The 24,358-nt window shown below is 39.1% G+C and overlaps 1 protein-coding gene across 2 annotated transcripts in view; it reads left to right on the top strand.

The window, feature by feature from the left end:
• mettl14 (methyltransferase 14, N6-adenosine-methyltransferase non-catalytic subunit) overlaps positions 1–24,358 on the top strand; it is a 76,760-nt gene that overhangs the window by 11,478 nt on the left and 40,924 nt on the right. The window contains exons 2-5 of one of the 2 annotated variants that reach the window (XM_078543160.1): positions 3,982–4,070; positions 9,578–9,592; positions 10,199–10,286; positions 13,995–14,072. In XM_078543160.1, coding sequence (XP_078399286.1) covers positions 3,982–4,070; positions 9,578–9,592; positions 10,199–10,286; positions 13,995–14,072 — 270 coding nt within the window. The remainder of the gene's footprint in view (positions 1–3,981; positions 4,071–9,577; positions 9,593–10,198; positions 10,287–13,994; positions 14,073–24,358) is intronic. The other variant, XM_078543169.1, reaches the window with a different exon arrangement.

The raw sequence follows: 24,358 nt of genomic DNA on the forward strand, positions 1-24,358 counted from the left end.
TACTTTACATTGAAACCCAATGCCATTATGGTCTGTTAGTTGAGGATAGATGCACAACTTCAACTTCTTCATTAAAAGTTATTGCTAAGATGGTCTTGCGAGAGATTTAAATCTGCAGTTCTAACGAATGTAAGCAACTAGCTAAGTTAAATACCCTGCCATTGTATGTTTCATCTGTAATTAATTATAAACAAAATATTGCTGACATTGTGCAAAGAATGACATTTGCTTGTGGTGTACAGAAACTACCAACATTTTAAGTACTGCATCTGATTCAAATTACTATCATTACTGGGAAAATCTAATTTATCAAGGGCATTGTATTTTAAAAATAAACATTTGTATCTTTTAAACTGACATCTGCCTTCTAGTTTTAGGGTGAGGTGCATTGTGATTTGTATTTAAGATTTTTTTTAAAGTGAGTCTTTTTTTTATTCATTCATTGGATGTAGGTGTTGGCTGGTAAGGCTCCCACTTATTGCTCATTAACAGTTGCCTTGTGAAGGTGGTGGTTGTGAACCGCTGCGGTTTATTTGGTGTAAATAACAGCTGTAGTGCTGTTAACTGCCTGCCTTGTACCTTGTAGATAATGGATAGGCTTTGGGAAGTCAGGAAGTGAGTCACTTTACTACAGAATTCCCAGCCTCTAACCTGCTCTTGTAGCTACAGTGTTTATGTGACCAGTCCAGTTAAGTTGCCAGTTAATTGTGACCATAGGAACATAAGAAATAGGATCAGGAGTTGGCCATTCGGCCCCTCAAACCTGCTCTGCCATTTGCCCAGATCACGGCTGATCATCTACCTCAAGGCCATTTGCCTGCATTATCCCCATACCCACTGATATCTTTAATATTGAGATCGATCTCTGTCTTGAACATAGTCAATGACTGAGCCTCCATAGCCCTCAGGGGTAGAGAATTCTAAAGATTCACCACCCTCAGAGTGAAGAAATTCCTCCTCATCTCAGTCCTGAAGGGCAAACATCTTATTCTGAGACTCTATCCCCTGGTTCTAGACCCCCCCATAGGTAGGGGGAATATCCTTCCTGCCTCTACTCTGTCGAGTCCTGTAAGAATTTAGTATGCTTCAATAGGATCCATTTTCCTAAACTCTGAGGAATATAAACCTAGTCTCCTCAATCTCTCTTTATAAGACAATCCTGCCATCCCTGGTGGGGAATTCAGTGATGGTAATGCCATTGGATGTCATGGGGATGTGGTTAGATTCTCTCTCGTTGGAGATGGTTATTGCTTGGTACTCCTGTGACACAGTGTCACTTGCCACTTATCAGCCCTGCCCTGAATGTTTTCTTGCTGCATTTGGACATGGACTGCTTCAGTATCTGATCAGTCACGAATGGTGCTGAACATTGTGCAATCATCAGTGAACATCACCACTTTTGACCTTATGATAATGGGGATTCATTGATAAGCAACTCAAGATGGTCGAACCTAGGGCTCTGCGTGAGGCATTCCTTTAATGATGTCCTGGATCTGAATTGATTGCCCCCCAACAATAACAACCATCTTGCTTTGTGCTAGGCATGACTCCAGGAATTGGAGAGGTGTCCCCCGTTTCCCATTGACTTCCTTTTACAAGGGCATGATTCCACTATCGACCGTTGCTGCTTTGATGTCAAGGGTAGTTATACCTCACATTGTAATTCAGCTCTTTTTTTTCCATGTTTGGCCATGACTGTAATGAAGCCAGGAGCTGAGTGGTTCTGGGGAACCCAAACTAAGCATCGTTGAGCAGGTTATTGCTCTCCGACAGCACTGATGATGGCATCTTGCATCACTTTTCTGACTGAGTGCCAACAGAGGGTCAGTAATTAGCCAGATTGGAACTGTCCTGCTTCTAGCATTTTGGGCCGATTCCAATGTTGTAACTGTACGGAAGGGGCTTGTTTGTCCCCAGATGTTAGTGAGGAGGATGTTGCAAGGTCGAATGGGCTGAGTGTGTCTTGTCATTTCCATATCTGGGACTGAGGTCGATGCTGGGTGACTCATCCAGTTTTCCTATAGATTTTTGTAGCTGTTTGATACTGGGGTGCTTTGCTGTTACAGAGTGCAGCTAAGAGTCAACCATGTTGCTGTGGGTCTGAAGTCACGAATAGAGTAGACTGGATAAGGGCAGCAGATATCCACAAATATCCCCATCCTTGATCCCCTCCTCTTCCTCAACTGCTGCCCCTCAGTGATACCATCCGAAAAGCATGAATTTCCACGTGTATTCTGATGACACCCAGCTTTGACTCACCACCATCCGTTGTGATCCCTGCACTGTCTCTAGAATGTCAGCTGCTTGTCCAACATCCTGTCCTGGGTGAGAGAAATTTTCTCCAATCAAATATTTGGAAGACTTAAGCTAACACCTTGAGCCCCACTACAAACTGCATTCTCAAGCCTCTGACTCCATTCCTCTCTCTGGCAACTGTCTGAGGCTGAACCTGACTGTTCCCAATTCTGATATATTTGACCATGAGATGAGCTTCTGACCACACGTCTGTAAGCTGCCTATTTCTACCTCCATAACATCCCCTATCACTCATCAGCTGCTGAAACTGTCATCACACCTTTGTTACCTCTAGACCTGGCTGTTCTCTCTTGGCCAGCCTTGTATATTCTATATCTATAAACTTGATGCCAGTACTCTGCAGCCAGTGTCTCAACTTGTACCAAATCCCATTCACCCATCATCTCTGTCCTCGTTGACCTACATTGGCTCCTGGTCATGCAGCGCACACATTTTTCTCCTTTAATTCTTGTCCTTGTTTTCAGATCCCTCCATGGCCTTGGCTCTTTCTATCTCTGTAGTCTCCTCCAGACCACAACCCTCCTGATATATCAGTGCTCCTCTAATTCTGGACTTTTGCACATCCTGGCCAGGATTTTCCCCTTGGCGATTTGGGGGTGGGGCCTGCTCGCCGAGGGGAAAATGACGCTGGATGACATCGGGAGGAACCCCCCGACATCATCCTGGTCCCTTTAAATTTTTAGGAAGGCGGGCGGACAGCAAAATCAGCTGTGCGCCCGCCGACCTGTCAATGGCCAATTAAGGCCATTGACAGGCTAGTTAAGATAATTAAATACCAAGCTTAAGGCTGGCGGGCAGGCCAGGTTCAGATTATTGATGAAACTTCATCCACTGGCGGGATGAAGTTTCATGTCCGTTTTTTAAAAATGTAATAAATTTTAAGTGTTTATTATTAACATGTCCCATCTCGTGTGATATTGTCACATGAGGGGGACATGTTAATAAATTTAATATTTTTCTATTTTTAGACTTTACTTACCTGTCACAAATCTCCCTGAGACAGGACTTTGCCTCAGGGAGCAGTGCGCGAAAGAGTGCACATTGACAGATGGGGAATCCCCCTCCCCCCCCACCCATTCCCTCTGGCAGGCCACTGGGTGGGCCTTAATTGGCCCGCCCACTCAAAATGGCGGCAAGCCCCGTTTCGGTGGCGGGGGTCGGCAGCCCGCACGCCATCCGAGGGCAAAATTCTGCCCCCTGATTTTAATCACTCCTCCATTGACAGCCATGTTTTGAGTTGCCAAAGTCCTAAACTCTGGAACTTTTTCCTCTAATCTCTGCCTCCACAGCTATATTTTTTCTTTAAGATGGTCCTTAAAATCTATGTCTTTGACCAAGCTCCTATTGTGGCTTGGTGTCATACTTTGTTTTTATACATTGTCTGTGAAGTGCATTGGGACATTTTAACACACAAAGGTGCTACATACACACAAGTTGTTAAATTTCCCAGCTGCTGGTGATGGGATTTCAAGTTGCATCTTTGGATCATTAGCCCAAGCCTCTGGTTTGGTACAGTAACCAAACCAGTATGCTATTGTACCAAAAAAGAAATTAACAATCAGTGCAATTTTACTGTACACTACCCTTTTAAAAAATATATTGCTGACTTGAGTTTCTTGTGTAACCTAATTTAATGTGAAATTTTACAGAATTTTTTGTTTTTAGCTAGGAGCTGAAAGTGCAGACAACATTGGGGCAGTCCTGAACAGCAAGGAAGAACAGAGGGAGATTGCTGAAACTAGAGAAACCTGCAGGTTAGTATGAAAGCTTTTTATCTTGTTTTGTATCTAATAAGGTAGTATGGGAGATTTGTAACAGTATGCTAAATAGGTTGTAAAATATCAGTAACATGGGTTTGTAAAGCCATAGACTCACCCTCCTCCATCTTTATTCAAAAAAGCTGTTTTGGAAAGTAACATTTGAAAATGAATTCCTGAAAAAACTGAATTCTTTATATAGCACCATCTTGTATAAATACTGTATCATCCAATAAGTAGGATGTATATGGGTAATATTCCCTTATTTTCTACCTCTTGTTCCTCTCAGTTGGGGCCTGTGCTTTAAGCACAGGAGGCAAATAACAAAAATAGAGTACCATTCTCTTTTGCTTTGCCCCTCTTTCATTTTTCTATATTCCCTCCCTTCTGAGAAAGTCCCCAGCTAGGAACAATGCAGGTAAGATCACCAACTAAATATGTGGAGGATTGTTGGTTTCATCCACATCCTCCAGTATCTTATGCTTATCGACTATATTCAATATAGTTGAATCAGCCTTGCAATGCTAGCTTTAGACTAAGATGATGTATGAGATGTGAAATTCTTATTTTGCATTGTCAGGACTACAGACCCGTCAGTTTTAGGTCTGGGCCTAAGTGGTTTTGTGTGCACAATGGCATAATGCTGGCTTTGTAACTCAAGTCAGGTAGTCTCTGTCATATGTAGCGTAACGTCGGCCTGGTGCAAAGTCACGTTTTATACATACTCGACTGACCCATTGGGTTCTTGGGAACTTTTTCAAATTTAAAATACTGAAGGGGAAAAAAAACAATGCTTCTATCTTCTCTCTGACATTTTAAGAATAAGTCTAATCATAATAAGAAACAAAACTGAGTATAGACATATAGACAAGTACGTATGTTTGGAGCTTCTTTGTCATTGAGGCACAGTTAACTTCATGGTTCTGATCAGCTAACTGCACATCCCAATCCACCATTATTGGTTTGGGCCCAACGTTTGTATGTTTAAAGCAGTCTACAATACATTTCCAAGTTGATTTTTAAAATCTTATATATCACTCACTCCAGTATTTACTTGCAAAATAGTTTTTTGCATTTAGCTTATGTAAATTTATTATAACAAATGCATGTTACACACTTTAATTATTATTTCAGTTTGCACTTTAAATGTTCTGTAACCCATGTAAGTGTGTGAAGCCCACAGGATTAGGCATTAATTGCTCCATGCATTGCACTTTTCTAAAGATAAAATCCAAACAAATAATATTTTACAGCTATCTAAACTTGAGGCAGATTTATCATTTCTTTATTGATGCTAAAGAGGCACTGTCAACTGAGTAAAGCAACTTGAGACTGTTACAACTTTGAATATTCAGCAGTCACCATCTCATTTGTGTAAGAATTACGGATTCTAACCTGATGAAGTGAAATTCAAAGCACTTCATGGCATTTGTGATAGAGCCAATTCCAAGAGCCAGGCCTATGCGTGAAAGTGTTAAGATGACAGTGCCCCTTTCTAATATGCAGTGGTCTCTGGTATCTTGCTTATATTTTTTTGTAACTAAAGTCTGTTTTGGTATTTCTTGGTCTGCAGAGATAGAAACTCCAAGCCACATCATTAAAGGATTGCTTTTAAGCAGGATTTTGTTTTTACAGTGGCAAACATAGGATTTTAAAACTAAGATCAAAGTTTCTTCCTGAAATAAAATGGTCAATGTATTTATCAAGTCAACTTTGTTTTACTGTTTCTATAACTGCAAACACAATTTTAAGTAAGTAAAGAAATTGAGCGATTGCACCTCTGTACTTTAGTACCGTTTTCCTGCAACTGACAACATAAGGAATTCTTCATTGTTTAAAACTGAAATTTTAGCATTTTCTCTTTTGAATATTTGTGTTTTATTTGTCCTTGTTTTTATACTATTGATACATCCTCTGCTCTACCCCAACAATATATCTAATGTGTCACACTTATTTTCTATTCTGGCCAAGCTTGTGGCCTCCCTGTGCTACACAGCTATTTTTTTTGGGTGAATTTACAACCAAGGTGGTGCAAATTAAAATAAACATCATAGCATATATTTGCTGAATTACATTCTGTTTTGGCTGCATTGGTTCTATGAAGTCCTACTTGGGTGGTAATCTGGTTGTTTAATAACATTATGTTGGCACCAATGTAACAGTTGGAGTTGATGCGACATCCTTAATTAAGGTGTTACATGATGCCATATTGAAACCACGTTATGGCTATCACAGTAAATCCCAGGCCCATCGGCACATTGATTTGTAATACGTGCAGCCAAGCTACATTTGGACAAAATACAATGCTTTGTTTCCCATTGCAATTCAGAGCACCACTGCACATGCACAGGCACTTAACACATATGCTGACATTAGTTAATGCATCTTGTTTATACCATTTTAAGGTAGGGTAGCACTAGCATTAGTAAAACAAACAATCTGATAGTGAATTATGTGCAGTTTTGTGCTGTTGACTCCCCTTCATGAGACATGGGGTTGAGGCTGGCCCAGCCCAATATTGCTTGGAGTCCTTATAACCAACAGAGAAGGTTTTTGTCCAGACATTTTGGGAACTGACTTATACCCAAGTCCCACAGGTGATAAGTTGGTCTCTTTCTGTTGCTCATACAAAAAAGAACCTGCACTATTAGTCAAGTTTACCTCTTGATGTACTAACAGAATTTGTTAAATTTTATTTCATCAGTAAGTGGATTGACAGATCTGGTTCCTAGCCAGCATAAAATGGAGTTGGAATGGGAAATGTTGCTCATTTTCTATGCATGGTTAGACCAAATGCTAAACTGACCTAACAGTCAGTGTTTTATTCTTGAAGTCACGCAATAGTTTCAGAATTTATACTCATTTGAAATAGTATAGATGAGTATTTTTATAACTGCAAACTATCTGTTTTTAGATGCATAGAGATTGAACAGAGTGAAGAAAAGGTATAGATCAAAATTGCATTTATCATGAAGCTGGTAAGCACTGTGTTTGATGTAAAGAGCTGATGGGGATAAGCTGCACTGAAGCAACAACAGTTCATTACAGCAACTCCTGTCAGTGCAAAAATATTTTTTTAGAATTGTGCTTTTGAGTCATTATGACCAAATACTCCACTTGCGGAGGGTTAAAAACTAATTTAAGTTTGTTAATTTTAATGAAACTGCTCTTCCCCCTCACCCCACCCTTAAATTCTATTTGATGTTTAACCTAATATTGGGTTTAGATTCCTTCATTAGAACTTATTCAATAACTATCTAAAATATGTCATTTTGTCCTTCTCTAATAGCTATGAAATAATAGCACTAAGCCTAATACCACTTGTATGTCCTAAATATACTGACAGTTCAGTACATTAGCGCAGATTTGTACATGGTCATTTGAGGCTGCAGGGATGCAGTGTATCCTTGTGTATTATTGTGAATACATTTTGTGGGTAGTCAGTTCACATGTCATTGTATAGCAGTTATTATGCTGCTGCTATTTATATCTCAACATTATAATGCAAATTGTGTGGGATCTCATCACTTTTTTTGATTTTCAATTAAGCAGCAGACAACTTATTGTAATGCATTAAAATGTCTGAACATTTTTCAGTTTACTACTAGCTGAAGTGAATTGGTATGTTTCCTATCCAAAGATGTGCTATAAACGCAAGTTGTTGCAGATCAATCTGCAGGAAATATCCAAGATTTTGGCAGAAATAGTGCAGAATGACTTTTGTGCCAATCTCCTGAATGAATATAAAATATTTGGATAATCCAGGGATAACCTCACAAATAGTTGGCACATTCTGTATTTTTACATTGGATGTAGATCAAACCAACTGAACTTGTTGAATCCACTTATTTTGTTCCATTAAAGTTGCACATATCTGGCTTTAATTAACAGTAACATGTTTCAGAAAGTCCTAGAGAGCATCTATCGCATCATTTTTCTTGTGAAGTTTGTTTCAATGCATATAGTTTGTTCCAGTTTTGAATGTTTCTTGATTTGAGTAGGATTGTAAGCAAGCTTTGTTCACAACAGTTATTTAGTCCGATTTGATTCGGAGTTTGTGCTTACCAACTGGCCTAGGGAAGCATTAGGGTGGCTTTGTGACATGGAGAGGGGAATAATCTTGGCACAGGATTCTGTTTTTGACCACTACCCACTGATTCCTGATGGCAAGATTGTATATGGGTATTAAGTGAGGTAAAATTATTTAAGGTTTGGGTATAGCTATAGTGCACTTTATGCTAGAATAGCATAATGATGCAATACCTCATGGTGCAGACTATATAAGCGCACCTGTTGTTGAGTTGAGTTTTGGAGGGTTGCTGGTGCAAATGACTGTACTAAAGTAAAAGCCAACACTTAAAGTTAATGAGCAAAAAGGTTCTTGATTGTGAAGCAGTGGAACTCTGCTACGCACAGTGTGGTTGACATTCTTTATAAAGCATTTTTAATCCAGACTGGGCATCATGGTGGATTATAATATTGTCCTTGCATTCTTTGGGACCAAGGTCTGCCTCTAGTCCAGACTGATGGAAGGTATTGTGCTATTTATATGGGTTCCATGTGAAATAAGTTCGCCTTGCCTTAGCCTAGTTTCCAAATGGCATAAAACCACAAAATCCCATAATTTTTGCCATAAATTTCAGAGACACTATAATAAGGGTTGTCTATAGTGGTAAGTGGAAATATCAGATTGGTGCAGTGGTAATAGGTTTTCTGAGGCTGCAGTCTATCCTGTTCTATGAGTAATTGATGGAAACAGTGTAAAATTGTGAAATAATGGAAAATGTTTCATTTTCTAACAATATTATAAGTTGCCTCTAGAGCACTAAATAATTTGGGGGGAAATACCTATTGCTCTACCTTAACATGATGCTTTTATTTTGTTTCCTTCAACTTGAATTAAAACAACAATCCTGCTTAATATACATTGAATTTGGTGGCTTTTTTTGAAGAAAGATGTTGCAGTTAACAACATGCACCAAGAAAATTTCAGTTCAGTCAAGAGAGGATAATTTTTTTCTGAGCTTGTTTGCTGGTGCATTTTTTTTGAGTTGTATTTGGAGGAACGAGTAATGCTTTTCTTTTCTACTGTATTTAAAGATGCCTTAACATTTGGCATGGAATATTTCCTATTGACCTAACAAAACAAAGCAGATTTCCTTTTTTAGGAATTGTAGTCAACATAACAAAACATTTGTAGCAAGTTACCAAATTGAGAGTGTCTCTGGTACAATTCAGTACAGTTCTGTCACCATCAGCTTTTTGAATGTGTTAAAAAAAAATGCTTAATCACTTCATTAGAGATTTGGGATTAAGCTTTGTTTCCTGTTTCCCTATGTTGTGCATCAAGAATATGCACCAATGGATGGGACAACTTTGTGTGCAGATACTTGTTGATGAATCTTCTAGCTGAAAGTTGTCTTTTTTTTTCATGAGAAAAGTCCAATTTAGTCAAAACGCAACAATATTAGATCATGATACATTTTTGTTTCCTTTTTTTAAAGGAGCAGACTATTTTGGTGAGTACTTTCAGAAAAATTTATTTCTCCAATGGATTGATGGAGACTGCAGCTTTAATATTGGGGAACTCCTCCTGTGGCGGGGTCATCCATTAAAAAAACCACGATCAATTTAAGATTGAGCTTTTGATTAACCAAATTGCAAGTGCACTTTTGGATTGTGATAGCATTCTGAAAATCATGGACATTTATAAATTATAATTAAAATGGAGCATTGTTGAGAACCCTCCCTCCCCGCCCACTCCTTAATTGTATTTTATATTGGATTAAAACTTTTGATCCCATATTAAAGCTCCATTTGTCCCCAATAGTTAAACTCCATAATTTATTGTAACAAAATTATTTTACTCTGCCAGCCTTGTTAACTTACAGAATGCAATACATTTTTGATAGCATAGCTCAGTTGTGTAAATTAATTCATAGGGGAGGGATAAGAAAGATTTAGATGCAAAATTTAGAGCCTTAGCAGAACTATTTGGCTTACTTGTATACTATTTCTGTAGTACACTCTGCATGTGCATGTAAGTGAAATATTCTTACATCTGTGATAATTGTTTTCAACTAATGCCTTTTTAAACAAGAAAATGTTTTGTTTGATGCTTCTAGGGCAACATATGACACATCTGCACCATCTGCCAAGCGTAAATTTCCTGAAGAAGGGGAAGCTAGTGAAGAAGAATTTGAAGAGTACAAAGTAATTACATCATTGCAATGTCTTCTATTCTTTTCATCCTTCAAACTAAAGTGACACACATGCTATCCAGTTTCCTTTATCTGGCCCACTCCATATGATAAACATTTGAATAAAAGCTGTGAAATATTACCAGAAAAACTTAGCTTGGCTTATGCAACTCATCACAAAATGTGTACCAGATTAAAAACATCCACTGCAAAATTAAAATTGTGTCTGCACTGGGATAAGAATCTAGTTTTTTATTGTTAGATTTGTATTCTTTTGAAATTGACTGCTATTTGATCCTGGGTGTTCACTGGCAAGTTCAGTATCTATTGTCCACATGTACTGTTACAGTCTCTGGTGTAGTGATGATGAAGGAGCAGTAATATATTTGAGTCAGGGTGACTTTTTTTAAATTCTGGGTCAGCATTTATTGCCTATCCCTAATTGCCCTTGTTCAGCGAGCATTTTACGAGTCACATGTAGGCCAGATCAGGTAAGGATGGCAGATTTCCTTCCCTATAGGTTTTTACAACAATCGTTTCACAATCATCATTAGACTTGTAATTCCAGATTTTTTATTATTCAAATTCCGGATGGGATTCGAACCCGGGTCCCTAGATCATTACCTTGGGTCTCTGGGATACCAGTCCAGTGACAATACCACTATGCCACTGCCTTTCTATACCACTATGCCACTGACTTGCAGCTGGTGCTGTTCCCATGTGCGTATTGCCCTTGTGCTTCTAGGCAACAGAGGCTTTGGGTTTGGAAGATGTTGTCAAAGGAGCCATAGTGAGTTGCTGCAGTGCACTGGTGATGCAGAGAGCGACTGTTTAAGGTGTTGGATGAAGTGCTAATCGAGGTGGCTTTTTCCTGGATAGTGTCAAGATTCTGCAGTGTTATTGGAACTGCACTCTTCCGGACGAGTAGAGAGTCTTCCATCACATTCCTGATTTGTGCCTTGTAGATGATGGGCAGGCTTTGTGGAGTCAGAGGTGAGTTACTTGCCACAGAATTACCAGCCTCTGACCTGCTCTTGTAACCACAGTATTTACTTACATAGTTGGTCCAGTACAGTTTGTAGTCAATGGCTGTTCTTTCCTCCTGCAACAGCCTCCACTCCTGCCTTGATTTTGGGTGGATCAACAATGATAATGCTATTGAATGTCAAGCGTTGTTAGGATTAGCCACTCTCTTGTTGGAGATGGTCAAGCCTAAATGTTGTCTAAGACTTGCTGCATGTGGACAGAGACTGCTATTCAAGGAGTTGCAAATGGAACTGAACCACAACATCAGTGAACATCCCCACTTCCTTGCAATAGAGGGAGGTTATTGATGAAGTAGATGAAGATAGTCATTTGGTAGTACAGAACTTGAGTATTGCTGAAAAAAGAGACATGTCAAAAAAAGCTTTGACATGTCTCAGATGAAGATCGTTCTGGGACAGTATGCTGAGGAACTCCTACAGCCATGTCCTGAGGATGAGATGAGTGGCCTCTGACAACCACAACCATCTTTTTGTGTTAGGTGACTCCAGGCATTGAAGAGGTTTCTTCCTGATTCCCATTGAAGTTGCAGAATAATACTTAGAAATATGTGCAATCAAATGAACAGAATGCAGGAAGTGTTCAGTGTAAATTTGAAACAATTTACTTCATACAAAAAAAAAATCCTGAAATATGCATTATCCATGTGGAGGTATTGTTTTGATCAGTATCTTTCTATATCTAATTTTATTTCTACTTATAAAAACCACTAGCTAGAAGTTACTTTGTCTGCTTTCTGAAATGCTTTTAAGTATACAAGGAATGTTTGCTACATCTTTATTTTTAATCCAGTAACAGAATTACCCCTTGAAACTTTTGAGCCCTGTTTCATAGAATTTTGCAGCAAAATGTGTGCTCCTCTAATTCTGGCCTCTTGAGCATCCCGCTTTTAATTGCTCCATCATTGGTGACTTTGTTTTCAGTTGCCTGGAACCTAAGCTGTGGAATTCCCTCCCCGCACCTCTCCGTCTCTTTATCTTGCTTTCTCCTTTCCCCCCTTGTTAAAACCTACCTCTTTGACCAAGCTTTTGATCAGTTGATCTAATATCTCCTTATGTACCTCCGTGTCATATTTTGTTTTAGAATACTCCTATGAAATGCCTTGGAGCATTTTATTATGTTAACTATGTTCTATAAATATATAAGTTATTGTAATTTTGAATGTCAGCTCTGCTCTTGACATTTGGCTTTATTACAGTTTGTTTTTTTATTCCTACTTTATAACAAATGCCTATTGCCCTTGTACCATCTGTGAAACTTTTACGCTTTCAGCATAAATCAAAAATCCTACACAAATAGGACACCCAATACATTATTCTTACTAGAAGCTAAATAATGGTTTTCATAGGTGTAGCTTTTAAACTCAGTGTCCTTATTTATAAAACCTAGCATTCCATGCCCCTCTCACCTGAAGCTTTATCAACTTGTTCTCGCCCTTTTCAAGATCTATGCTTCTGCTCCTCCGTGTATTTTTAGCATTTTGCTATGGGTTGCATATTCTTTCTTCCTTTGAAGATGCATTACCTCGATTCTCTAAGTTTCAGCTGATTATAAGTCTGTTCAATCTGTTACCCTATTTAAGTGGACAGTTCTCCATGACATATTCATGGTATCTATACTGTACAGCAGTTAAAGAAATTGTATTCCTCTTGTAATAGAGGAGAAAGGAATATTCCTATATTATCTACACTTTGACATTATATGAATCAACTCGAGAAGACTTTGCTTATGAAATTTATTGTTGGTTCAACCACCCATTATTTATACCTATTATATTTACTTGTAGAAAAATAACTGGGAGAAAACTTAAAACTAAATTTCAGGTTTAAATATACTGAGTTTAAGAATGTTAAATTAGCATTGTTTAATAGATTAGCCACTTCCACACACTGCTGATTGTGAATCCAGAAGTAGCTAATTACATTTGTTCAGGAAATAAATAGATAATAGGCACTGTTGAGCATGTGTTCTCCATACTTATACTTGAATGACATATGCATGTTGTACTTAACACTTCTTTGCATTTGTTGCTAAAAGGCAAGGTTAAAAGTAGTGTACAAAAGTTTTATTAATGAGCGTTTTACTTTCTTGTTTACTGATTGGTGGTAGATGTTGTTTAAGCAAATATACACATGGGGTTCACATATCTGCATTGTGTGTGTAAGGTGTTTTCTACTGAAATTTGTACTTGTGGCCAAAACTGTGGAACTTTAGACACACCTATGGCTAGTCAGCAATTTTCTGTTGGAAAACATTGGCTTAAATCAACCTGAATAAAACTGACCAGAATATTAAAATTGGGCCTACTTAAGAAAAATCAAAATTCTTGTCAAATGTCAAGAAGCTCTGAAGAGAAGTCATGTGATAACAATTAAATTTTGTGCGTTGTACCTAGCTGGTAACAATCAGTTATGGAGAGAAGATGTGAAATGGCCTTTAGGGTTGGAATTTTAATATATTTTTTAAAAATCCAAGGAATATTAATTTTAAATTGAAAAGCTGAAGGGTGCATTATATCTTTATCAAATTATTTTACGTAGTCTATACAAATAAAATATTCTAACTGGCTGCCAAATGTGCAGGAGTAAACCCAATCAGTCCTCTAAATGAAAGATACCTCTAGCATGTCGGATCTATTTTAATGTTCACAAATATAAGTTATTTATTTTGTTGGCAGGATGAAGTGGTGGAAGAAGAAGAAACAGAAATGCAATATAATGAGGAAATCTATAAGGATTCCAGCACATTCTTAAAGGTAAATACATCTCAGCTCTGGGTTTTTTTCACTATTGGATACTACTAGAGTAAGCTACAAGCAGTCTAAGTACTGCATGCACTTGTGAATTTATTTAACATCTTCTCGTTGTCTATTTTAAAGAATGGTATGCTTTATTAATTATAGTGATATTGCTATTCTGCATTTTTTAGAACGTATATTCACAAGATGTGGGCCATGTAGGCAAGCCAACATTTATTGCTTATGCCCAGGTGCTCTGAGAATATGGTAATGGTAGGCCTTCTCCTTGAACCTTGCACTCTTTGTAATGATGCTTTCACCAAGGTGATTTGGTCACCAAAAGTCTACAAGTTATAAATATAGCATAAAATCATCCTTTTTAATTTCTAACCTTTTGAAACAAATTCAAAACCAGTATGGCATCTCACATCACTTTAAATGTAGTTAAACAAAAATCCCAACAAAGCAATTTAATTACCCACAAACATGACTTGTTTCCCAGGCAGAATCAATTAGAGTAAGAGACATAATGGTGTCTGTCTTCATTTTCTCCTTCAGCTATCACAGTATTGGTGGGATGTAGGGACATGAAGAATAGGAATATGAAAATTTTCCCTGAGACCTAGTCAACAGTTAATTTACCAAATATTGCAACAAAAATGTGTTTTTATGCAACACCTTTAACAGTAAAACCCCACAAGACATTTCATGGGAGCGAATTCAGGTAAAAGTTGACATTAAGTCAAAGAAAGGGACATTAGGACAAATGACCAAACACCTTATCAGAGGCAGGATTTAAGGTGTGTCATGCAGGGAGAAAGAGAGTGAGAGAGAAGGAGATGTTTATGGCCTAGGGGCCGCTGAAGGCAACATTGGCAGGAAAAGGAAGTTGGCCGTGCACAGGAGACCAGAATAGGAGGAATGCAGATTTCTTGTATTGTGGAATTTGTGTATTTAGCAGCTAGTTGCCTTGCAGGGTGCATTGAATGATTTTTCATTCAATCAGAATGGTGTAAATTGCTTGGAGACAAACCTAATAATTCCCATTGTCTCAAAGCTAATAGCATGCAAAAGTAAACAGTCTGTGTCTCTGGGCACTTCATTATCCAGACACCCACCTATAGTTTATTGGCTTTAATTTAGAGTCAACAAGGATGCATTTAATACACAAGAAATGTTTTACATCAACAGAATTCTGATTAGGCAATACTGGCAAAACTTAATTATAGAGATTTTCACGTAACTTGGAAGTATGAGCCGATAACAACATGGTGAGAGCAACATACCATCTGGAAGCTTGGTGAACAGCGGACCTAACAATCTATCTCCTTAATCAGTGAGATTTAAGGATTGAGAAAGAAACAGAAGGAATATATGTGAAGCAGGGTGAATTAGAGTCAAATGAATTACAGAGGAGAAGAAGAGAAAGATTGGATTGAGAGAGGGAAAAAGAAAGGAAAAGTAAGACAGAAATGTAAAATTAAAAATTTGATACTTTTAAAATCTCTAAAGAACAACTCACCACTTGAAGGAGTGAGACTCCACAGTGTAATTTGTTGAATTTCTGAGCCACAGAGGCTGATTGGTGTTTTATTAACAATTCTCATTGTTAAAAAGATGATTGTGCAGTTCCTTACCAGACTTGACATTCTGTGGCAAGTTTAATGGGCAAATACCGTGCAAACTCAGCAAGTTCTTAAAAAATAACTGGGAGACTAAGGGCAAGACATTGGACCAAGCAAACAATGCGGAGGCATAAATCTTCACAAATTAGTGCAATGTTGGTAATATTTGTCAGTGAGTTACCCAAGTATTTGATCCATTACGATCCCCTTAGAGACCGATCTCTTTTAAGAGATATTAATTTCCCAGTGACTGCACAAAGAATTGCATGACAAGATTTCACATTTCAAGACATATACTGAACAAATTGAAATCAACTTTGACTAAACCTTAGAGGCCATTAATACACTAAACTATAGTAAAGGTACTCCACATTAACTTGTCAAAACAACTGAAAACCCCACGCCATATTTGTACATTACACTGCACTCAGTAGAGATGTAGTCTTGTATATAAACTCCCAAGCTCTTCCCAGCTTCAACAGGACTACTACTCCCTGCGCTACCAGGGTGAATCTGTCCTTTTTAAAAAGAAAGTCCCATCACTCAATCCAGTGACCATAATCGAGTGGACTTCCAGTAACAGGGCACCCTCTGGCGACTTCTTGGTCTTTAACTCTCCAAGTCTCTTCAAACAGGGAATCCATCCTCACCAGAACTCTGTCTGCAGGTTGACACAAAAACATCCTTTTCCTCGGCTTGGCATAATAGCACCTGTTTTCAATTGTCTTACCCCAATCTCTGTGTGATTGACTGAGAGTCTGTGTGCAGCAAGACCAGCTGCTGCCTCCTCTGTGCTCATGTGTTAAAACTTGCACCTTAATTTTGATAGGTTTCAATTTGAATTTCTTTCTCCATAACATTGAGGTCACATGGATTTGTCTCTGGGCAGATATAGTGTGATGTCGCATCCTCCTCAAACTGCTCCTTTTTACCTTGAATTAAAGGAGACAGTTCAAAACATAACCATCTTATTAAGTCTCGTATTCGTAACAAACCAGCATGATAGAATATCTCTTCATGCAAATAAATGGTGTTCCAGCAATACATTTCTGCATTAGTTTTCTTAACACTAGTTTTTGTGCTATATTCAGTCAGTTTTTTGTGTAAATGGTATGATGCACATAATAAAGAAGAATTTAGCTTATTTTATCTGAATAACGGTATGGGCTGGACTTTATAGACCCCCGCTGGCATATTTGAAGGCAGGTGGGCTTGTAAAATAAAGCGGGTGGCCTTCCCACTGCCTTCTTGTCCTCCCCTTTCTTGTCTCCTATATTACAGTGGGCAGGGAATGTGTCAGACAGCTGTCCGCCCTTAGGCCTTTGAGGCCCTTAAGTGGACAATTAATAGCCACATAAGAGCCTCATTCTGCCTTTGCTGCTACTTTATGTGCTGCAGGAGAAGGCAGAAGTGAGGTGGATAGCCCAGCAGTTTTCCATGCCCCGCCACTGCCTTAACCCAGCCCCTACCCCACAGCATCTCTAACCTGACCCCTCGTACCCCTCACTGGGGTGTCCCAGCCAGGCCCATCCAAAATACCAGACTTGCCTGTAAATCCAAGCTGCATTATACTTCTCCCTCGGAGACTGCCTGCAGTCTCAACGGTGCTCACCATTTGATCCTGGCACTGCAGGGACTACATTGCTGCCGGCCAATTAGATTGGCCAGCAGCTCTCTAGGGCGGACTTTCTCCCACATAGGGGAAGAAGTCCTACTCTGAATCAATTAAAGCTGCTCCCAGGGTACTATCGTTGCAAGACAGCTGGATTCTGAATCAGCAGGCTCAAGATCTACTTTTCCATCGTGGGTGTGAGGAATACGTCTCCACATAAAATCCAGCCCTATGGGTAGATAATTTAGGTAGCATTTCTGGTGTAATTAATTCAGTTAGCAATAAGATCACGGCTGATCTGATAGTGGCATCAACCCCACTTTCCTATCTGCCCCCTCATAACCCTTTACTCCCATGTTGATCAAAAATCTAGCTAACTCAGCCTTGAATATATTCAATGACCTAGCCTCCAATGGCCCCTAGGGAAGAACATCCCAAAGACTAATAATCCCCAGAAGAAATTTCTCCTCACCTCAATCATAAATGGGAGACCCCTTATTTTTAAACTGTGCCCCTCCAGACTCACCCATGAGAGGACACATCCTGTCAGCATCTACCCTGTCAAGCCCCCTCAGAATCTTTTATGTTTCAATAAGATCACTTCTCATTCAGCTAAACTCCAGTGAGTATATACCCAACTTACTCAACCTTTCCTCGTAAGACAACCCCTTCATCCCAGGAATTGGCCTAGTGAACCTACTCTGAACTGCTTCCAATGCAAGTATATCCCTCCTTGAGTAAGGAGAAAACTGCACACAATATGCTGGGTGTTGTCTCACCAATGCCCTGTACAACTGTATATAGCTATGTATAGTTGGTCCCTTCATCCAAATCATTGATATAGATCGTAAATAGTTGAGGTCTCAGCACTGGTTTATGTGTCACTCCATTAGTTACGGTTTGTCAACCTGCAAATGACTCACTTATCCCGACTCTGTTTCCTGTTAGTTAGCCAATCCCGTGTCCATGCTAATATATCACCCACAACACCATAAGCACATTTCTTGTGCAGCATTATGTGGTACCATATCTAATGCCTTTTGGAAAACAAAATACACTATATTTACTGGTTCCCCTTTATTCCCCCCCCCCGCCCCCTACTTGTTTCATCCTTAAAGAACTCTAATAAATTTATTAAACATGATTTCCCTTTCACAGAACCATGTTGACTCTGCCTGATTTGTGTTATGATTTTCTAAATGTCCTGTTACTACTTCCTTAGTAATGGATTCAAGCACTGTCCCAATGACAGATATTAGGCTAACCGGTCTATTGTTTCCTGTTTTCTGTCTCCCTCCTTTCTTGAATAGAGATGTTACATTTGTGCTTTTCCAATCTGCTGGGACCTTTCCAGAATCTAGGGAATTTCAGAAGATTACCACCAATGCATCTACTTTATCTGTAGCCACTTCTTTTAAGACACTAAGATGCAGGCCATCAAGTGGGAATGTCAGTGGGCTGGAGGATGTTAAGAGGCTTTAAGGCGATTTAGGCAAGTTGAGTGAGTGGGCAAATTCATGGCAGATGCAGAATAACGTGGATAAGTGTGAAGTTATCCACTTTGATAGGAAAAACAGAATGTCAGAGTATTATGTAAATGGTGATAGATTGGGAACTGTTGATATACAAAGGAATCTGTCCTTGTACACCAATCACTGAAAACAAACAAGCAGGTGTAGCAAGCAGTTGAGAAGACAAAAGTATATTGGACTTCATTGCAAGAGGGCTTGAGTACAAGAGCAAGGATGTCTTACTGCAGCTGGACAGGGCCTTGGTGAGACCACATCTGGAGTATTGAGTGCAGTTTTGGTCTCCTTACCCAAGAAAGGATAAAATTGCCATAGAGGGAGTGCAGTGAAGGTTCACCAGACTGATTCCTGGGATGGCAGGATTGTCATATGAGGAGAGATTGGGATGACTAGGCCTGTATTCACTGGAGTTTAGAAGAATGAGAGAGGACCTTATTGAAATGTATAAAATTCTGACACAGCTAGACAGACTGGATGAAGGGATGATGTTTTCTCTGACTGGGGGATCTAGAACAAAAGGTCACAATCTCAGCATACAAGGTGGCCCATTTAGGACTGAGATGAGGAGAAACTTCACTCAGAGGGTGATGAACCTGTGAAATTCTCCACCACAGAGGGCTGTGGAGGCCAAGTCACTGAATATATTTAAGAAGAAATAGATTTCTAGACTGTAAAGGCGTCAAAGGGTATGAGGAGAGAGTAGGAGTATGGCGTTGAGATAGAGGATCAGCCATGATCATATTGAATGGTGGAGCAGGCTCGAAGGACCGAATGACTTACTCCTTCTATTTTCTATGTTTCTATGTCCAGTGGACTTGTCACCCTTTAGCATGTAGAAGCAGTTTGGGTTGTGCTGAGGAATGATAAAGGCAAGAAGTCACTTGAGGGGTGGTACAGGACCCCTAATTGTAAGTACACAGTAGGACAGAATATAAAAGAAGAGATAATAGGAGCTTGCCAGAAAGGTACAGCAATAATCATGGAGGATTTTATTCTACATATAGACTGGAAAAATCAGATGGGCAAAGGTAGCGTAGATGAGGAGTTCATAGAATGTTTTCAGGATAGTTTCTGAGAACAGCATGCTCTGGAGCCAACCAGAGAGCAGGCTATACTAGACCTGTTATTGAGCAACAAGATAGGATTAATAACCTCCTAGTGAAGGCATCCAGCAGTGATCATAATTTACATTCATTTTGAGGGAGGAACAAGTGCATCCAAGACTTTTAAACTTAAATAAGGGCAATTATGAGGGCATGAAAGCAGCGATAGCTAAAGTGAACCGGCAAATGAGGTTAAGGGATATGTCAATAGAAGTTCAGTGGCAGACATTTAAAGGGATATTTCAGAATACACAGAATATATACATTTCAGTGAGAAAGAAAAATCCCATGGGGTGGACCCACCATCCGCGGTTAACTAAAAAGATTAAAGATGGTATCAACTTAAAGAAAAAACATATAATTATACAAAGGCGGGTGGCAGGTCAGAAGATTGGAAGGAATATAAAGAACAATAAAGAATGACAGAAAGATTAATAAGGAGAGAAAAATTAGCATATGAGAGAAAGCTAGCTATTAATATAAAGACAGATGGTAAGAGTTTAATAAGTTAAATAAGAAAAGAGCTAACAAAGTGAGTGTTGGTCCTATAGAGATTGCGTCCAGGGAATTGATGATGGAAAATAGGGAGATGGCCGATGATTTAAACAGGTATTTTGATTCGTCCTTCACTAAAGAGGACACAACCAACATCTCGAAATAGCTGTAAATCAGGAAATGGAAAGGAGGGAGGAACTCAGGAAAATTACAATCACCGGGGAAATGATATTGAGCAAATTGTTGGGGCTGTGGGCTGACAAATCTCCAGGTCCGGATGGACCTCACCCTAAGGTCTTGAAAGAAATGGCTAGTGAGATAGTTGATGCACAGGTTTTAATTTTCCAAAATTCTCTCTATTCGGGGAAGGTTCCACTAGATTGGAAAAAAGCAAATATAACTTCTTTATTCAAAAAGGGAGGAGGCAGAAAGCTATAGGCCAGTTAACCTAACATCTGTCACAGGGAAAATGTTAGAAGCTATTATTAAAGATGTTATAGCAGGGCACTTAGAAAAATTCATGGCAATCAGGCAGAGTCAACATGGTTTTGTAGAAGAGAAATCATGTTTAACCAATTTATTGGAGTTCTTTAAAGGAGTCACGTGCTGTGAATGAAGAGGAACCTCTGGATGTACTATACTTAGATTTCCAGAAGGCATTTGATAAAGTGCCGCATCAAAGGTTATTGTAGAAAATAAAAGCTCATGGTGTAGGGGATAACAATATTGGCATAAATAGAAGATTGGCTAGCTAACAGGAAGCAGAGAGTTGGCACAAATGGGTCTTTTCTGGTTGGCAGGATTTGACGAGTGGTGTGCCAAAGGGATAAGTGCTGGGGCCTCAACTTTTAACAATTTATATAAATGACTTGGATGAAGTGACCGAAGGAATGGTTGCTAAATTTGCTGATGACACAAAGATAGTTAGGAAAGTAAATTGTGACCACGATGTAAGGAGGATAAAAAGCGACAGATTAAGTGAGTGGGCAAAGATCTGGCAAATGGGAGTATAATGTGGGAAAATTTGAAATTGTCCATTTTGGCAGAAAGAATAAACTTATTATCTAAAGGGTGAGAGTTTACAGAGCTCTGAGATTCAGAGTGATCTGCGTGTCCTAGTGCATGAATTACAAAAGGTTAGTATGCAGGTATAGTGGGTAATTAGGAAAGCTAATAGAATGTTACCATTTATTATGAGGGGAATTGATTACAAAAGTAGGGAGGTTATGCTACAGTTGTACAGGGCATTGATGAGACCACATCTGGAGTATTGTGTGCAGTATTGGCCTCCTTATTTAAAGAAAGATGGAAATGGATTAGAAGCAGATCAAAGAAGGTTTACTAGACCAATACCAGGAATGGATGGGTTGTCTTTATAAGGAAAGGCTGGACAAGTTAGGCTTGTATCCACTGGAATTTAGAAGAGTAAGAGGTGACTTAATTGAAATCTTTAAGATCCTGAGTGGTCTTGACAGGGTGGGTGTGAAGAGGATGTTTCCTGTTGTGGGAGAATCTAGAACTAAGGGTCACGGTTTAAAAATAACGGGTTGCTCATTTAAGACAGAGATGAGGAGAAATTTTTTTCTCTTGAAGGGTAGTGAGTCTTTGGAACTCTTCCTCAAAGGCAGTGGAAGCAGAATCTTTGAATATTTTTAAGGCAGAGCTAGATTGATTCTTGATTAACAAGGGGGTGAAAGGTTATCGAGGGACAGACGGAATGTGGGGTTGAGGTTACGTTCAGATCAGCCGTGATCTTATTGAATGGCAGAGCAGGCTCGAGGGGCCGAGTAGCCTACTCCTGCTACTAATTGGTACGTTCGTAGACCCATTAATTTTCCCAGTACTTTTTGCTCTCATGATTGTGATTTGTTTTTAAGTTCGTTCTCTCTTTTGCCTCTTGATTTATCTATTATTCTCAGGATGCTTTTTGTAACTTCTATTGTGAAGAGAGATACAAAATACTTGTTCAAAAGTCTCTGTCATTTCCTTGTTTCCCATTACCAACTCCCCAGTCCCAACCTGTAAGGGACCAACATGTATCTTAGATACTTTTTTTCCTTTTTATGTACTTGTAGAAGCTTTTATTGCTTGTTTTTATATTTCTTGCTAGCTTTGTCATTCTCAATTTCAACCTTGAATTTCTTCAATGACCCAGCCTTCATTGAGTTAGCTCTGAACTCACGCACCTCTATGCTGGTCTGACTGTTCTCACTCTTGCTACTCTGCAGCTGCTCTTTTATACACCCACCCACTGCTGGTCTCACTAGCTGCTCTGCCTCTGCTCTTTTATCCCCGCTGCTAGTCTGTCTCACTGCTCTGCCACCACTCTTTATCTCCCTGCTCTGGTTTCCAACCTAAAGCCGATATATATTTGACTCTCTAATTGCTTTTTGTATTGCATGTTAACTTTTTCTGCTTCTTGTGTAAGGGCACTGAAATCTCACTAAACATCAACATTTAATGGTTTCTCACCTTACATTTTCTCAAGTTGTACACCATCTGCTTTCTTGTCCACTCACTTAATCCTAATTATATTTTCTTACAGACTGATATCCTCCACTCCACTTTGTATCATTAGTAAATTTGGCTGCAGTACACTCAATCTGTTCATCCTAGTCATGAATATAGATTGTAAATAGTTGAGGTCCCAGCACTGATCCCTGTGGCAACCTATTAATATCAGTTTGCTAACTTGAAAATTACCCATTTATCCCAACTTTGTTTTCTGTTAGTTAACCAATACTCTATCCTCACTAATATCGCAACCCCATGAGCCGTTATTCTGTGCAACAACCTTCCATAAGGCACCTTTGAAAATCCACATATACATTATCCATTGGCTTCCTTTTATCCTGCTAGTTACATCATCAAAAACTAATAGATTTGTCAAACACTATTTCCCTTTCATAAAACATGTTTCTGCCTAATCATATATGATTTTCTAAGTGCCCCATTACCATTTTCTTAATAATAGATTCCAGCATTTTCCTGATGACTAATGTCAAGCTGACTAGCCTGTAGTTCCCAGTTTCTCTCACTCCCTCCTTTCTTGAATAGGGATGTTATATTTGCTACCTTCCAATCTGCTAGGACTGTTGCAGAATCTAGGGAATTCTGGAAGATCACAACCAGTGCACCCACTATCTCTGCAATCACCTCTTGTAGAACTCTAGGATGCAGACTATCAGGTCCAGGCAATTTGTTGGCTTTCAGGCTGATTAATTTTTCCAGTACTTTTCTTTACTATTAAGTACTATAAGTTTCTCACTCTTATTCGGCCTTTAGTTCCCTGCTATTGCTGTTTTTTTTGTGCCTTCTACTGTGAAGACAAACGCAAAATTACTACTTTAATGTCTCTGCCATTTCCTTATTCCTCATTATAATTTCTCCCGTCTACATATCTAATGGACCTGTGTTTACTTTTGTGACTCTCTTCCTTTTCTACATACTTGAAGAAGCTCTTGCAATCTGTCTTTATAATTCTGGTTAGTTTACTCTCATTCTCTTTTTTCGCTCTTGGGATGTGAATGTCACTGGCAAGGCCAGTATTTATTGTCCTCAAGAAGGTGGTGGTAAACTGCCTTCTTGAACCACTACAGTCTAGGTGGTGTAGATACATCCACGGTGCTAATTCTGTAGCAATTTGACATAGCTGGGTGGCTTGCTAGGCCATTAAGAGTCAACCGCATTGCTGCAAATCTAGAGTTGTGTACAGGCTGGACAGGATAATGTTGACAGATTTTCTCCCCTGAAGGACATGAGTGAACCAGATGGATTTTTACAACAATAATTATTGAGACTAGCGTTTTATTCCAGATTTATTACTTGATTGAATTTAAATTCCCCCAGCTACTGTGGTGGGATTTGAACTCTTAGGCAGAATTCTGTCGTCCCCTGCTGGTAGGTTGGCAGGTGGTGGGGCCTGTAAAATTCTCTGGTT

The sequence above is a fragment of the Cetorhinus maximus genome, chromosome 1 (genome assembly GCF_964194155.1).
Source record: "Cetorhinus maximus chromosome 1, sCetMax3.hap1.1, whole genome shotgun sequence".
Taxonomy (NCBI): Eukaryota; Metazoa; Chordata; class Chondrichthyes; order Lamniformes; family Cetorhinidae; genus Cetorhinus; species Cetorhinus maximus.